This window comes from Lontra canadensis, unplaced genomic scaffold (assembly GCF_010015895.1).
Source record: "Lontra canadensis isolate GAN:19392208 unplaced genomic scaffold, GSC_riverotter_1.0 scaffold27, whole genome shotgun sequence".
In the NCBI taxonomy this organism is placed as follows: domain Eukaryota; kingdom Metazoa; phylum Chordata; class Mammalia; order Carnivora; family Mustelidae; genus Lontra; species Lontra canadensis.
The window spans coordinates 7,309,866-7,327,653 of NW_022631021.1; the positions used below are offsets into that span (position 1 = coordinate 7,309,866).

General features: G+C 33.8%; 1 protein-coding gene across 4 annotated transcripts in view; it reads right to left on the minus strand.

Moving 5' to 3' along the window:
• Positions 1-17,788, minus strand: part of ADGRB3 (adhesion G protein-coupled receptor B3) — a 721,557-nt gene that overhangs the window by 150,467 nt on the left and 553,302 nt on the right. For all 4 annotated transcript variants that reach the window (XM_032864447.1, XM_032864448.1, XM_032864444.1 and 1 more), the window contains 3 exons: positions 6,970-7,096; positions 5,243-5,346; positions 1,283-1,385 (listed from right to left, as the gene is read on the minus strand). In XM_032864447.1, the coding sequence (XP_032720338.1) occupies positions 1,283-1,385; positions 5,243-5,346; positions 6,970-7,096 (334 nt within the window). The remainder of the gene's footprint in view (positions 1-1,282; positions 1,386-5,242; positions 5,347-6,969; positions 7,097-17,788) is intronic.

The window sequence follows — 17,788 nt, forward strand, 5'->3', positions numbered from 1 at the left end:
ATTTGTACCTTTCTCCTCTCCTAATTCCAACTGGCATCTTCCTCAACCTTTGATCTTTCTTCTTTCTTCCTGTTTTCCCTTTTCATATATATTTTATAAAATTTATATTACATAGTCATAAATAGAAAAAACAAAACAATCAAATACATCAAAGTTCTTTTTACTTCCACAGGGCTCTTTTCTGGATTTTAATTGTTTTTGTTTGGCCCTTAGGGGTTAATGACCTTTCCCTTGGACTCTCCCCCCTGCCAAAATCAATATGGTTCAAGAAGTCTTCACTAGAATCACCTAAGCGGATTCCTAGACCCTAACTACCCAGATCCAAAATCAGATTCCTTGGTAATCAGCAGTCTTAGGAGCATGGGTTAGCAAAATTAGACTACCTTGATGTTGATACATGTCCTACTAGTCTACCAGAAGGACCTACTGAAAAGCACATTAATTTTTTTTTTTTTTAAATGAAAGCTTCTGGGAGAAAAGAAGTTCAACTATTGGCTTTAGTATTTGACAGTAAAAAAGTTGAGAAAACAACAGGCCCAGATTAATCAACAGAAGTTATCAAAGCAATGTTTATCAGAATTCCTTTGAGACTGGGATAAATTAATTTAAGATTGCTAGTATGGGATTCATACAATGCATTCAGAGTAGTTTAGTAAAGAAAACTGACAGTCATTGGTGGAAAAAACATGGTCATCCAACGCAATTCAATTTGTATGAATAGGGCTCAGGCTTCTATACTCTGCTCAAAGTGACTGTGCAGTTCAAGAACCACAATGCTGGTTCAGTATCGAAATGTGAAGTACAAGTTTTTGAAAAGCGTAAAATCTATTGCTTCTTTTACCTAGTACTCTCTTCAGTCATTGCTGACAGACCATTTTGGGGTAGATTTTCATGATCTATGTTATATTTGTAAGCAATTTATAGTTGACTTTTAGGAATCAGTGTGTTAATAAAGTAGACCAAACACAGGCAATTCTATTTACAATTAGGATAATGAATCAAAATTTGCTCTTTTGATGTTCCAAGACTTTGAACTCATAGAGCTTTGATATAACGTTTAATAAACATATCTTTACTATTATAAACGGCCTCTCAATCCCTAGGAAGTTAAGCCAAAGGAATGTATTTCTGGTCTAGATTAGGTAATACTTTTATTTAGAAACTAATTTTATTAAAAAAAAATTTGTCAGAAGTTCTCCACTTTATGTAGAATGTTTAGATTATCAATAATCAGCTTTATGTCAAAACATAAACACACAAATAGAATAATTACCAGTCATACCTTATTATGTGTCTGAGTCTGTCCAACCAGGATGAGGATGTTGGATGAGATGATAGATAGGCAGAAGTTAATTAGAATTATAGACCTCTCAGAGCGTATGTACCTAGCCAGAGAGAAAAGAATGTGTCCAACTTCAAAATTCAGCAGAAAGAATTCCATATTATGCAAACTGGTGAAATTCATCCAGAAAAGAAAACATTAAAATATATCCTTTATAGAAGAAAATATATGAAAAATGTTTTTTTAATAAAGATTATTCTTAGAGACCCAATTTTATAGTGACATGGTATGTCCTAGAGTCCTTCAGAGTAATTTTGTTTTCTTTAGACATTAGTATGGACAACATGGCATTTCTGACAGAATTGAAGTTGTAACTGCTATCAATATAATTTTTTTTACTAAAACATTAAATTTCTTGGAAATAAAACAATTACTATAATTACCATTATGTATATATATTTTATATATAATATATATAATACATTTATTATCATATAAAATCAATATAAACCAAAAGGAAAAACCCCACACAGATTCTCAATATCCTTGTATACTAGAAAGCAACCATTACTTTCATGAAACCATGAGCACTCATCCACCATTTCACACACTCAAATATTTTTATATAGTTTGCTACTCTTTTTATTTTTCTTTTCCTAACTGCTCCAAAAAAAAAAAGAAAAAAAGGAAAGATAAAAAAAATGAAACTTCATCTCTAAAAACTAGTCCAATCCACAAATGATAATTTGCCATTAAGCTGGAAAATTACTTGGTGTCTGCCATATTTCACCTTTATGAAGAAGTGTTTATATACAGTCTGCTATATAACTTTTAAGTGCATCAAGAATGTAAGTCATAGAGAAAGCTGCTCAGAATCAAATGTTCTACCAGCTGTTTACCCTGAAAGGGTAACAGTTATTTTGCTTTACTGTACCCTGTGGTAAATCACTGAGTGACAGTAACAAAAAAGACATACTTGTACTTGCTGTGTATTTGAGTCTGTTCAATTTGTATTAGTACATGGAATCACTTTCCACAGCAGGCGTGGGTTTACTGTGCAAGGTTAGGTGGGGTGCCAGAGATCTGGAGGCACTCTTTGGAAAATAAAATCTATCAAAGTTCTTTTTCTATCTCTGTCTTTGAGGAATATTTAGGCCCACATTCCATCACATATTTCAGAAGAGAACACAAAATAAAAACAGGAGTAATAATAAAATACAAAAAGCAATTTTTTTGAATAAAAAAATTTCGTTTCTTCACAAAACAAATCCAAATAGGAATAACCTATGTCAATTCTCAATACAAAATGCCCTCAAGTATTGCTTAACCTTGTCCCTGCATCATCAGTATCTAAAAATATAATAAACCACACACTGGGAAGCTAAAGACAACATCAAATATTAAGTCGTTTCTTCTTTTGTGAGTGGGAGATATAACATAAAAAGTTTAAGGGCTGCACAAAATTGACCTTTTATATGATGTTAATGGCTTTGTGACAGCACAAGCACACAGATGACATTACTAAAAGGGTTTCAGTGATATCATTTGCTCGGTAAGTAGGAAAATCCTGTTGATAAAAGACCCAGACTGACCACCCTGAAGACTCTTTAGATATTTCTATTATTCATTAATACTGAGTCACATTATTGCCTTAAAATTTTCTATAAAACATCTCAACTTCCAAAACTTTTTATAAACATACTTGAGGTTTTAAACAAAACTTGTAAATACATCATTTTAATACATAGATTAAAAAGATATGCTCAGTTGCTCTTTGATGTAATACCTTTACAGAACATATATGTAGATGAAGAGAATATACATAGTAATGTTTTGATGAACATTTCTAATGAACTATAAAGGACACCAACAATTTTCAAAATAATATACTATATAGAAAATAATTCTGATGTTCATATATTTTATAAATTAAAAACTTTAAAATTTAGACTTTTAATTAGAAAAAAAGGCAGCAGAGGCCTAACATGAGTATTACCATATGGTAATACCACACAGTAATACTATAAGATAAATTTCATGATTATAACATTCATTAAGTTTGTCATGCCATAAGATTCACTTAATAATTTAGGAATCTTGGAATTCCTATAAAATTATTAATGCTACTTCAATTCTTCTATTTGTAGACAATGAGTTGATTAGCCACTAAATGTTAGGAATCAAAATTTGTGTTGTTTCTTGGTACTCTCTTCTACACTTGTGTTTCACACACCTACTAATACAGATCCTTCCAGGTGTTTGGGTAATTCTTAGAAAACTACTAGGTGATTTCCCTGGATCTTCTGGATTAAAGAAAATTTATTATGGACTAATTAATCTTGTGCTTTTTTACATACCATTTATATTGGCAATGTTGGTGTTAATGTTAGCTATAGGTGTTGAGGGGTTAAGAGAAGGTGGAATTGGTCCCTGAACTCTAAGGATTGAGAAATGGAACTTAGTTCTAATTACTTCAGTGAGTATGAATTATGACACTGTTGAGATTGCCTGAAGTTCTGCTCCTTCAACACTGCCTCATCTTCCAAAAATGCCACTTAGGCAATTATGGGAGACAAAGTAGTCTTATTCCCAGTCTTTGTCCACCTTGCTCTTCCATTCCCAGGGCAATGTCTGCTTGACTAACCCCTGAAGCTTGGATTTTATTGTCTCTAATGCCATGCTTAAACCAAACATTTCTTTAATTTCGTGGGATTGGCCATATTTTATCAGGTTTTCTCATTCTGTCAGTGTTTTACAACCAGATAATTCCTTCCCAGGAAGGCAGAACATCTATTATGTACCTGCGTCAACGGGATAAGAATGTCTACATAATTTTTTGAAGTATGAAAATTTTAATATTGTTGACACGTTAATATCCTGGACAATTAATTCTTATCTCAAGAGAGTTAAAAAATATAATGGACAACATTTTTTTTTTTGAAAGGACGTTAAATCAAATGACCTTTCTTTAGTAAATCATAATTACTCTTCAACTGAATTGTTTTTTAACTTAAGTAACAGTAAAACACAAGGACTAGCTACTTTGCAATTTTGATATTGAACATATTCAGGAAATAATATATAACTGTCTATTTATTAGTATAATAACCATTTTCGGCACATTTTTAATAATCAAGATGACTATACAATGTTTTACACTTAATATTTTTTAAATCTGTTAGGAAGTTTGGACATTTGGTTATGTACTGTTTATCAATATGTGAGTAGACATAATAAAATATCTAAAATATACAGGTGTAATTTTTATTAATAGAAGAAATCTTAGGGATATACTAAATTTTCATGTACTATCAAGCAGATGCATTTCAAATATATAGAACAAAGTTTTTCAATCACATCTCCTTATTTATGTATTTTTTACTTCTTTTAACTAATTTGTCAAAATCTGACTTTTTGGAAAGATTCAACCAAGAGGTCTTTCCTATAGCATTTTGGTATTATGTTAATGCATTAATAATATAGAAGACTTACTCATTGTCTGGGATATACTGAAAACATGCGCTTAAATTCTTAAGTTTAAAACTTAAAGCTTAAGAATTTGGAGACTTAAGAATTTGGAAAACTTAAGATTTGGAATTTCCATAGCAGAGAAATTACTTTGATTGTACCAATTAAACTCTCAAGCTCAGTAACAATTGGGATAAATAGAAACAAACATTGACTGAACTATGGAGATAAGAATACCATGTTTGAGGGTAAGCAACTTGTTGAAAGTTATCACCATTTGATTTAGGAAGAAAAGTATGTGGTTTTGTTTATTTTGTCATCATAGGCAAATTTAGGTAAGAATTTTATTACTATTAATCACAACAATTTATAACTTTGTTCTAAAAATACTTCTTTCAGTTAAAAAGAAAGGAGACATAATGGTTATCATATTGCCAGCTTTAATCTGAATAAGAGAGCATTCTATTTCAAGTGCATTAATTGATTACATACCTCCATAATGCTGCATAGACAACTGCGAGGGTGATCAAGGCCAAGCAAGAAAGGCCACTGCCTACTATTAGGGTAACTGAAGGTGTACCAGAGGATTCCATGATCTGTAAATTAAACAAAAGAAACACAAAAAAGAGAGATAAATTTTATTATAAATGAAAATAACTTCTAAACTCAGCAAAACTATCCTAATACTCAAAACAGCCAACAGAGTTGTTATAGTTACCAGATAATTACCCAGTGATCACTTTGTTCATATATTCTCAACCTCTAAAGTGACTAATTCTAGCTCCCCCCCCTCTCTCCCACTGTGAAGTAATAAAGGCCTTAGAGTTTTAAATGCTTGATTATGGCATATTACTCACTACGGCTTACAATAAATACCTATAACTAAAACTTGGTGAATATTCACATGTTAAATTTTCTCTAGCTGAAATTTGAAGGAGCATTCAGTTTTTTTTCAACTATATTTCAATTATTTCACAGCATGCTTTTTGGTAAAATTTACTTTGATCTTCCCATTTATAACTCATTGTAACCCTAACCTGGTACCTAAATATTGAAAAATTTTCAAACTTTCTGACTTTTGACAACTTTGTTCCAAGTCAAGTATTCTCTTATTTAATTTCACTTGCTTGGCCTCTAAGGCTATAAAAGAAAACCAAATTTTGAATGCAAGAATTTACAACATATTTTGTGGGTTTTGTTTTTCTATTAACAAAATATGAAGAAATAATTTTCACAATACCAGTATCAGTCCCTAAATACATGACCTTGACAAATATGCCTTAAATATTTTAAAACATATATAAAGATTATAAGCAGTTACTGACTTGAGAGGTTTCTTTCCTTAGACACTAACATGATACTAACTAATAAAATCTGTTGTTTTTATTTTTAATATTGAAAGTTTGAAGAAATACACTTTAAGATCAAGTGTGTTCCAAACCTTAGGTATGCACATTAAATTACATTATGTATTTTTGTCATCAAAATAAGTAAGAAGAGTGAGGCATATTTAGGCCAAATTTAGACAAAAAGTCACATTCATCTTAATAATTATTTTTCTATATTTCAATATTTTGTAAATAATTTTTTAAAATACAGTTGATGAGGATATTATTTTTCTTAGTTTATGCAGCTATTTCAGAAACTAGTTTCTTTCTTTCTTTTTTTTTTTTTACAAGCCTACACTTTTAAGGAATGATTTTACAGTTTCAGGCAGTCCGTGCTTTCATGAAAACTTCATTTGTTTTTTTTTTTTTAAATAGAATATCCAAGGACACCCCCAGAAAACCTGTACTGAAAATATCCAATGCAGATATGCAATATGTTTGGCTTATAGTGTCTGGGGTCTTCATTCTACTACCAACAGTATTCTCACAAATTCCCCAGACCAGCTTTACAGTTCTAAAATAAAGGTTAAGTTGGCAATTATTTTTATTTGAAAGTTTGCAGCATATTAGTAATATGATGGAGTACATCGTCAAAACTATGCTGCAGAAATTTCAAGTTAGAAGACATAAAATTGAGTAGAATTTAGTTACAGCACACCAACTAGAATTCATTTTACCAACCTACTTACTGTAGCTAAGGAGGAGACGAACCCAATTTTGCCACCCTGCAACATTTTCCATTTCCCCTTTTAAAATGCAGTTCCCTGGAGAAACACTCTCCACAATGTCCCTGCCTTTGCATTAAAGCCTTGTTTTCCCTTTGTTACTTACTATTTCTCTAGGTTGCTGAGCCAAAATGGCGAAGGTAGAGAGACGATCACATAAGCATTTCGTATGGGATGCATCGGTAAGCACAGTTTTACATCCCTGGGTGGACCACGTTCCCAAAGACTCGTTCCTGCAAAGGGGGGTGGGGGGAGATCGGGATAAATACGCCTGACGGCCAAATCCGTAAAGAAGAAAATGCAGTTTAATTGAGAGAATCGTCTACTGTAATTCCCGTTCAGGAAAAAAAAAAAATCTACTTGTTGTTGAACAGAACGTAATTTAGATGCATCTCCAGTAATGCAAAGCGAGAGTGTTTGGAAAAAGCAAGCGGGCGGGTGCAGCGTGCAAAGAGCTGTCCAGCGCCGGAGGTGCTGAAACCGGGACTAGATCTGTCCAGCCCTCTGCGAGGAACGGCAGAGGCAGTAACAGCACGAGCAGCCGCCAGAGCGTTGGCAGCCACTTCCTATGCTCATCGGATCGTTTCAAACACTCAGAGTGTAAAGAGGCTTTTCAGATTTTCATACCAGCTCTGATTCTCGTCCTGTATTTTTGGATCGTGAATGCTGGCTTTTAAAATGTGGATTTCTCTGAAAAGCCTGCCTAAAAGGTTATATAGCTTGGGTTGGATGATAGGATCTTTTCCGCTGCTGGTTAGGGATTTTTCCTCCCTTTAGAATTAGCTGCTGTGAAAATTTCACCCTGGAAACGGGAAGCAGCAGCAGCGGCATCAGCTGGTTACGACTCTTATTGCCTTTGCCTGGTATCCAGGGGAGGGGTAGGTTTCAGACATGAGCTTCCCACTCCACACTTCATTCAGCCCAACACGCCTCTGAAGCCCTTGACATTTCTCCCCCTGACCTGCGTCTCTGCCCTGGAGTAGAAACATTAAGCTAAAACCAAGTCTGCTAGAACATTTGGAAGAGTAATCCTACCCCAAAGTCCGGTAGAAAGGGGAAAGAGGGCCTGCTTCAAGTTCTCTTTGGTATAGCCATTCAAAATTCTAAAGCATATGGTTTATTTCCCACCCCAGCAGAACAATAAAAATGGTATCAACCTACGCTTTCTTCGTGGGGGGGGGGGGTAAGATGGGGGAGAACCCTTCCACCCCCAGCTGAACTACTCTAGAGGAAGAGGAAGAAAAGGAGAAAAAAATAAAAAGCTAGAGAGTTCGACCAAACAATTTTTTTAGCATTACACGTGTTATATACTGAATGCACCAATTCTCCCCTCCCCTCCCCCAGGTATGGAAACTCTCCAACTAGTGAAACCTGGTTATGTGTGTGTTTTAATTTCAAACCACATTATTATCTGTGTTAAAAATTACTCTAAAATTCGAAGTGAATAACACCTAATTTTGAATGTGGTACTTTTGATTTCACGTACTCCATCCTTGAATGCCTAAAGCTATTGGGTTAAATATGCATGCAGTCTATTTCTGAGAGATTTCAATGAGAGAAGCTTCTCTGTGACAGTTGGACTTCCAAGTTGAGCTACAGAATATAATTCACACTATCCTTTTTGGTATCTAGAAACAATGTTTTTAATATATGTGATTTTGTATCATTAATATTTATGACTCAAAATACTCTTAATTACAAGTTCTTTTAAGAAGGAATATTTGGGTGAGGAATTTGAGGAAGTCCACATAAAAAATTTAACTAAGTTCACCCAAACACTTTTAAGTATCACCAGTTCAAAATTAGGAGGTCTCTTTTCTTTCTCATGACATCATGCAGTCATGTCAAATTTAAAAATATGTATCAGTAATACCTTCAACCAACTGCAATAGTATTAAATCCCACTTCTACCTAACCATAGCAGCACTTCAGTTTATCTCATAAGCTGTGTCTTATCTTCTTGAGACAAACAGTGAAGGCCAAATGAAAAACATTTAGCTTAGTTGATTAAAGTTTAAAGAAGAAAGATATAGTTAAGAGAACCTGACATGTTTTAAAACCTAATATCTGCATTATTCATTCTGGATGGCAGCTCTACTTTAATGCAGTATCTGTGCTTTCAAGATGGAGTCTAGTACTTAAACTTTTCACATTATGTAGCTATGATCAATAAACCAATGTAAAGTCTTAATAAGGAATAAAAACTTTACTATAAGTAAGACCTCATATGAGGCAAAATTATTTATACCCAGGTAATTAAGAAAATGTTAGCATCACTAAACATTGGCTATCAGATATTAAGTCTATGTTCAATATAATGATGCTGGACTGTGAAGATCTTGTAAATTTTACATGGCATCTTTAGAAAAGTAGGTCAATTTACTTTGTACAATGAATGCATTGCTGACCTGACCCAGCCTCAGACAGAACTGGAAAGTGACATGGGTCTCACTGCCCCCAAGCATGAAATGCTTCAAATCTTTCTGGGCCCCTTTCTACGTGTACCTTCCTGAGGCTACATAGTCTGTGTCCCTATCTTTCTTTGGAATTATTATTGCTTTGTTGACTTTATCTGATTAAACTAATATAATAACATGAGTGAATATAGTGTGATGTACTCTTCTCAGTTTAAAACAAGGTATAAAACACAAAATAATGAATCTGATAGAACATCAGAAATTGGAGCAGATGAGTAGTAGAGAAGATTCTGAAAGGTAAGAGATTAACTACCAACTTCTATATTTGGCCAATCCCAAGAGCTGAGCAATAAACATGATACCATTCTCAAACCATATTTTATATTGTTTCAAAAAACCTCAATATTTTAAAACCATATAAACTCTTAAAATTAGTTTCTAAATCACAAGCATACATGTTACTATTATTACAAAACCTATAGTATGTGTCACCTATATTTTTAAACACTTCATAGCTTATTCTTACTGCACAAAATTCTTTGAAAGCATGGTACACGTGCCTGATTGATTTCAGGGAGATCTTGTAAAGGATACTGATATTTGGTATAGCTAATGTGAAGCAAAATAGCTTCTCCAATCTGTAAAGAACAAGATTTTCAAACATGTGGTCTATTGCAGCAGTCATATTATTCTTCCAATATCAGAAGGTTTTTTGCAGGCTATGATTAATGGTGTATCTGTGAATTATTTGTATTTATTAAGTCTAGGTTGTCACCAATAAGGCAAACAAATACAACAAAATATATAGGAACATTAAAGATATAATACGAATAACAGACTGACAATGTCAGAAGAGAACACAGAATGATGATACAGATATATATTATACTGAAAATAGCATATTTCTTTTTCACAATATCTTTTCTGGGCATTAAAATTCATTTCAAATAATTTTCAAAAATAACTAGGCCTGCAGAAATTCTATACAGCCAGAACAGTCTTTGTTGGTTACACCTACATTCACCCATGTTAGCTGTTAGCTGTCATCTGTACCTCTTCTCCTTCTTCCTATTATTAGGCTGGCTAAAAGAAGAGTCTGCCTATCCCAAGTATTCAAAGATACATACCCACAAGCATAGAAATGTGAGACACAAAATCTATTACTTTCTAGCTTAATATTTATTTGAGGCTTTCCCCAATTTCCTAATTGGGTTTCTTTCCTAACCTGGTTTCTTTTTGGATGTGAGGATATCATTGGGTTCCTGATTTTATGGGAGTTTTAAATAATATAGGATGTGACTAAATTCTCTAGTATTTACGATTACAGAAAAAAATTATCTGTTCTCTTTGACAAAAAGTTATTTAGTAAAATGTGGTAGCAAAAACTTATAGTGACACATTTCAAAACTGTTCCAAGAAACCAAACTTTTATCTTTTGAAATACCAATACAACCAGACATTTCACTTGAATCATTCTTTTATAAAACTGTCTATTCTGCTTCATAATAAATCAATGTGTAAAGTATTTATTATGAATAAACTATGAACTTTAGGAGGTTTATTAACTTTTAGGATATTAACAGCCGTGCTATGGTGAGTGCTGTGAAGTTTGTAAACGTGGAGATTCACAGACCTGTACCCCTGGGGGAAAAAATATATATATATATATATGTTTATAAAAAAAAAAATTAAAAAAAAAAAAATAAAAAAAAAATAAAAAAATAAAAACAGAAATGGAGATTAAAAAAAAAAAAAAGGATATTAACAGCCCACTTATTCAAAATCAAAATAGCTACAATGGCAATTCAAAAAATTTACACACGATTTCTGAGTACATTCTTCTTACCATGTATGTATACTGAAAGGAAGTTTTTCCCATGATAATAGTTACTAATTTCTAAAAATTAGGTGAAGCTGTACTATTTTTAACATATAGATTACACCCAAGTAAATGATGTGTATATGGCTCTTGGTAGAAGTTATTCCCATAGTACAGAAAATTTTGGAGTACAAATGAGCAAATATTCTCAATTTTGAGTTAAAGTAGTGTTTGAGGGTAATTCCTACTTTTTAGAACATTGCAAATATTGCAACTATGGTTATCTCTAGCAACTGTTACTATGTCAAAACAGTGAATAAATAATTGGAAAGTTTTGCTAGAAGTAACCTTAGTGAGCTTCTAGCCCATTGGTTTTCTACACTTGATTACATTAGTTACCTGGAGACCTTTAAAAATTAAGCCCTGAGTTGGGCCTTGGGCATTATTACTCTCCTAATGCTCCCCAGATGATTCTGTGTGTAGCCAGGGTTGAGAATCACTGATCTATCTCAACCACTTAGTTTTATAGATAAGAAAAGCCAAGTACAGTTAATGTAGGAGACTTGTTTTAAGTCAGAGTGAGAAGCAAAGTTGGGCTTCTCACTTCCATACCAGAAGTTTTTAATGCTAAGTTTTAATTGCAATCTCTTTTAAAACAGAATGTAACATGTCCTATGAAGTTGTAAGAATATCTGAATGTCATGCATTTTTACACTTGCAACCATTGTGGTACTAGTGTCACAGTTTTAGCAAACTGAGTTATCGATGGATAAAGTTAGCAAAGGGTAGGTAGACTGTTACACTGTATCATTTATATCTTATATTTAAGTAACATACCCTATGATGCATTAAAGAAAAACATTGATTTTATACCAATTTTTCATGACATAAAACATCTCCTGTCTCTATAGTGAGATCATTTACTGTTTTGGGTGATATAAAAGCTTAAATTCCAAATTCTGAAAACAGAATAATGGGTAAAAGTTCTAAGTTCTTTTTTCCTTCTAAAAATGATATTCTCTGTATTGTAATTAAATGGAAGACTGTTATTCAAAATTATTTTTACATCAATTATAATGATATCTGTGTATAGCAGATATATCTGCTATACACAGATATCATTATATACTAGTACGTGTGTGTATATATGTAATAATAAATGAAGAGTAATACCCACATAAAGCATATACACGTCATTCACTGGGATGAAATTTAGAAGCAGGTACTTTGCTACCACCAGAAAGAGCACTTATCATCCACTGTGCTGGGCCTGGAATTAATAGTGATCCTTCTATACCAAAAACACTAGATTTCCAATTTGTTATAGAGAAATGAAGTAGTTCCAGGAATACTCTATAGTTAGATCTCCCCCAAACAATCCTTTGTGTCTATTAATGCTTCCCATCCAACACAGGAATATTGGTTGATAAATTCACCTCACTTTCTTTAGTTATAAAATTAACACTCTCGGGGCGCCTGGGTGGCTCAGTGGGTTAAGCCGCTGCCTTCAGCTCAGGTCATGATCTCAGGGTCCTGGGATTGAGTCCCACATCGGGCTCTCTGCTCAGCAGGGAGCCTGCTTCCCTCTCTCTCTCTCTCTCTGTCTGCCTCTCCATCTACTTGTGATCTCTCTCTGTCAAATAAATAAATAAAATCTTTAAAAAAAAAAAAAAAATTAACACTCTCTGTGCCATACTAGAATACCAGTGTTTTTTGAGAACTGTATGTTATTTGCCTTTGAATCTCTGCCATGCGGCTTTTCACTTAGTAGGTATTAAATGATGTTTGTTTAGTTAATTTAATGATTATTTACACTTCAAGCAATGACTGTTAATACTGATGGATCCAAACAATCTTCGCTCTAATTCATTTGTCGTTCTTCAGCATATAGTAGAAATATAATCTGAAGTGTATCAACAGGCTCATCTATTGTTTTTGGTCTTCAAACACCGTTTGATGACAAATTCTGAAAGATTCAGCATGCTATAGTGATTATGTTCAGCAGCAAGACCTGAATCTTCACTAACCAACCAGTCAATAAGTATTTTTAGAGAGTGCTTTTCAAATGCTAAAGTAGAAGATTCTTTAAAAAATAATAATAATGTTTCTTTTTTTGACACGGGGACAGTCTGGTTGAGAAGACTATATAAAATCCAAGAGTATATTTTCTGCTTTATTATAAATTATTCCAGAAAATGTTATCAGTTCTACCCTTCTATTCTAAAAACCATCACTTATTGTCTGGGTAAATCCCATCACTGGGCTTCTTGTTTCCATTCTTGCCACCTAACCACAATAGCCAGAGAGCTCCTGTTGAAACATATGTCAATTCATGTCACTCTGTTCAAAAATCTGTCAGTGGTTCTCCTGATCTCACTTGGAGTAAAAGACACATATCTTACAATGACCTATAAGAACCTGGAATATCTGGTCTGTCACTACTTTCATCTCCTACTTGCCTTTGCCCATCATTTCCAAAGGCAGTGAGCTTTTTGTTCTCTCACCTTAGCATTTTATGCTGGGAATTGCCTTAGCCCAGAATGCAGTCCTCAAAGAAAATTATATTTCTTACTCCCTCATATCATGTAGGTCACTACACTGTCATTCTACCAGAAAGGTTGTCACCAATTATCCAATATAAGATAGTAATTCCCCATCAGTAGTAGGTTAAAAATGGGCATGAATTCTATATAACTCTTCCCACTAAAAGATACAGTTTATTTCTTTTTCTTTTGAATCTTCATAAGCTTTGTGACTTGATTTGATCAAAAGAATGCAATGGAAATGATTTGTGACTTCTGAGCCTTGACCCCAAGAGAACTTACAGTTTCTATACTCATCATTCATCATCTTTTCTGCTATCATGTGGAGTAGACTCGGGTGAGCTTCACTAAATACGAAAGAGAGCACTAACTATCAGACATGTGAGGGAGACCACACTAGATCTTTCCGCCCTAGGTTGAACTGCCAGAGAGAACTGCGTTTTCATGAATGACACCAGATGAAACCAGCAGAAGAACCAACCAACTGAACTCAACCAAACAGCTGGCCATACAACTGTGAACAAATAAAATAGTTGTTTTAAGCCACTACGATTTGAGGTGGTTTGTGGTATAACTGATACATCATCTAATAATTTCTCATATGCCCTTTTTTTTTACCCTGTTCTGTTGCTGCCATAAATGTATCCCATCTAATGCATTATGTATATATTTTAATTCATTTTTTGCTCATCTTTGCTTATTAGAATTTTTTTACCTCAGTATTCCCAGATCCTAAAAGAGTGTCTGATACATAGTAGCTGCTGAATAAATATTTATTGAATAAATACCCAGTAAAGATTTTGGACTAGAAAAGTCGAACTTTTCTACACTATTAATTCATTTTTTTAATTTAACAAATATTTATTCAGCATCTAATATGATGCAGACACCAATCTAGGTTATTCTGTGGACATACTAGATTTGTACTTTGTCATTTGGAGCTTGAGAGCTTCAGTGGAAACTATCTTGCAGGTGTAGTGTCACTGCCTCTTTGTCATAAAATACACATTAAAACCAAGAACATGTTGCCCTTAAGGGTCACTGAACATCATTTACAAGAATGGTAGCACCAGTTTTATTGCCAGTAATAGCTTATAATTATTTATTTACTTCTTATATTGTGGTAAAAACACTTAAAATCAGATCTATCTTCTTAACTTTTTAAACGCACAGTACAGTATTGACTCTAGGCACAATGTTGTACATCAGATTTCTAGAACTTATTCATCTTGCATAACTGAAATTTAATATCTGTCAAATAGAAACTCTCCACCTCCTCCTCTCCACAGGCCCCGGCAATTACCATCCCCAAAGTACAGGCAACAAAACCCAAACTAGACAAGTGGATTTATCAAACTAAAAACCTTCTGCACAACAAAGGAAACAAATACCAGAGTGAGAAGTCAGCCTAAAGAATGAGAGAAAATACTTGCTAACCAAAGATCTGGTAAGAGGTTACAATCCAAAATACAGGGCATCTGGGTGGCTCAGTCGGTTAAGTGGCTGCCATGAGCTCAGGTAATGATCCCAGGGTCTTGGGATTGAGCCCCACATTGGACTCCCTGCTTGGTGGGAAGCCGGTTTCTCCCTCTCCCACTTTCCCTGCTTATATTCTCTCTTTCTTTCTCTCAAATCAATAAATAAAATCTTAAAAAAAAAATCCTAACTACATAAGGAATTCCTATACCTCAATAGCAAAATAAAAACAAAACTGATAAAGTGGGCAAACTAATGTTTTTTTGCTACTGTTTTAAAATTGGAAATAAGAGTAGAAAAAAAGTATGGGAAGAAATAACATTAAGGAGGCCAATCTACTGGGTTATAAATATGTATAAATATCTTCACCATGATTTATTAATAATTAAAGGTTACAACATGCTAGCTGCCATCATTAATTAGTCATAAGCAAATAATAATCACACTAATGAAAATAACAGCTAACATTTATGGAGTATCTAAATCAATGTTAGGTGCTATAGTAGATAATATATATATATATATCTTAAATCCTAAATCAAAAGTATCAAGGTAGATATTGCTGTGATTTTCCCAGGTAGGAATATTGAGACAAATGGACCTAATGCCTCCCTCTAGAATCATAAGGACCCTAGAACTATAAGAGTTGGGGCTAGAAGCTGCCTAGATGTCTCAATCATGCAAGCCCTGGACTGCCTACCTTTGGCTTTATTGTTATATGTTTAATAGAAATAAATGGAGCCAAGAGATTGTGACTATGCTAAGGCTGCCCAGCTGGTAAAGAGCTGTGCCAGGAATTGAACCCAAGTCTACAAGACTTCAAAGCAGATTCTCCTTTCTCTGTTCTCTCAGTGAGGGGTAGATACAATGAAAGCACAAAACCAGAGTTAAGAACATGCAGGGACAGTGCTCAGAAATGGTGACCACATTTTGAGAATTAAAATCTCAAAGTCTTTTATGGCCCATTGTTTCTGAGTTGCCCAGCAAATAGCTGTTTACATTAACTCTTTTTTGTCTTCCTGTGAAGTGTGTTCCTTCCCTTTGAAGTCCCAGATCCCTATACCCTTCTCTGTAGTTCAGGATTATACAGATACCTCATTTTGCCTGACTGTCTTTGGAATTCCATGTCTGTGTGGACCCCCATACAGAGGAAATTACATTTTACTTTCTCCTGCTAATTAGTCTCATGTCTATTTGATTCTTAGTCCAGCTAAAAAGACCATGAAGGGCAGAGGAAAGTCTTCCTCCAAAATAATACCTTGGGAAGAAATGATAAGACTTGTGAATTCCTCCGTAGATCTTAACACCTCTAAATCAAATCACTATACTATAAACATTATTTGCCAAATGTATTTCCTAAAACTCTGTAGGGGTACACCTATGATTCACAGCAGTTTTCTATAGGCTAAAACTCTGGCACGAAACATTCAACAGCAGAATCACTGAGTAAGCTTTTACCTCCCATTCCATTTGAAATTATAATTATGATGTGGCCTGGCTGTAAACTGACCTAGCCATACTTCTGGCACTGGGTCACAGGTTAGCTGTTTTTTAAGTTAAAAATTTGAGCATATGTCTGTAATGTTAACCCAAATGAGGACAGATCTTAACAACTTACTGTTGAGATGTGAAACTAAAACACCTATTAGAGGTTGACGTTTAAGTCACTCAAGATCCCAATGCTTTGTTTCTGGGATAAAGCTGGGAATATGTGATTTTGATATCAGAGTAATTAGTTTCAAAAATAGAAATTTTAGATCTTGAAGAGTTAATCATACTTCAAAAATATGATTCATCACTAGCTATGCAGAAAAATGCAAAAATCCTTGGACATATATATAGTTTAAATGACTACTTGGATGACACGATATTCTTAGAACTCTGATACAGGGAACCTAGAATATTACAGTAATGTTTCTCTGCTTACTTCCTCCGTGTATTCTGTGCAATTTGAGAACCTGGATATTAGTAGAAAGGAAATGGAAATGATTGGAGTGACAGAACAAAGTATTACCATATGCAAACACATAGAAATGAAATAAAGTGGTCTGCATATGAAAAACTGGATTAAATTAAAATATAAACTAAGAAAATAATCTGTTAACAACCAAGTGGTTCATAGTCATATAATTATTCAAGTAACTTTGTACCAGATCCAATATCACTCATTTGCAACTACTGAATTCTTTAAAAACTAATCAATAGCCCAGCATTGCAGTGTTTAAAGTGAAAAAGCTCATTCAATAAGACATGCTGCAAACATTTTGTATCTACATGATGACAGAGATAAGTACATGCTTTATAATAATGGCTTCAGTAAGTATTACAATAACTTTCATCAGGTTTTTTCCTTCTAATTAAAATTACACTTTGAATTTGCTTGTGACAAGTTTCAAAAGAGCTTGCCAATTTCCTCCCCTTTTACATCATCTATAGAATCTATGGAAAAACAATGATTTTTATCCTGCATAGAGTTTTTATTGTGTGTGTGTGGGGGGGTTTGTTTGCTTAAGTCATAGATATGGCAAAGGGAAACTTGGTTTCTTGTCTCAGCTCTGCCACACCAAAGTGCTATTATCTGGAGGAAATCCCTAGCCTACTCTGGGACTCAGTGTTCTCATTTATAAAATTAGACAGTTGTGTGCTCTACCAATTTTATAGAGATACTGT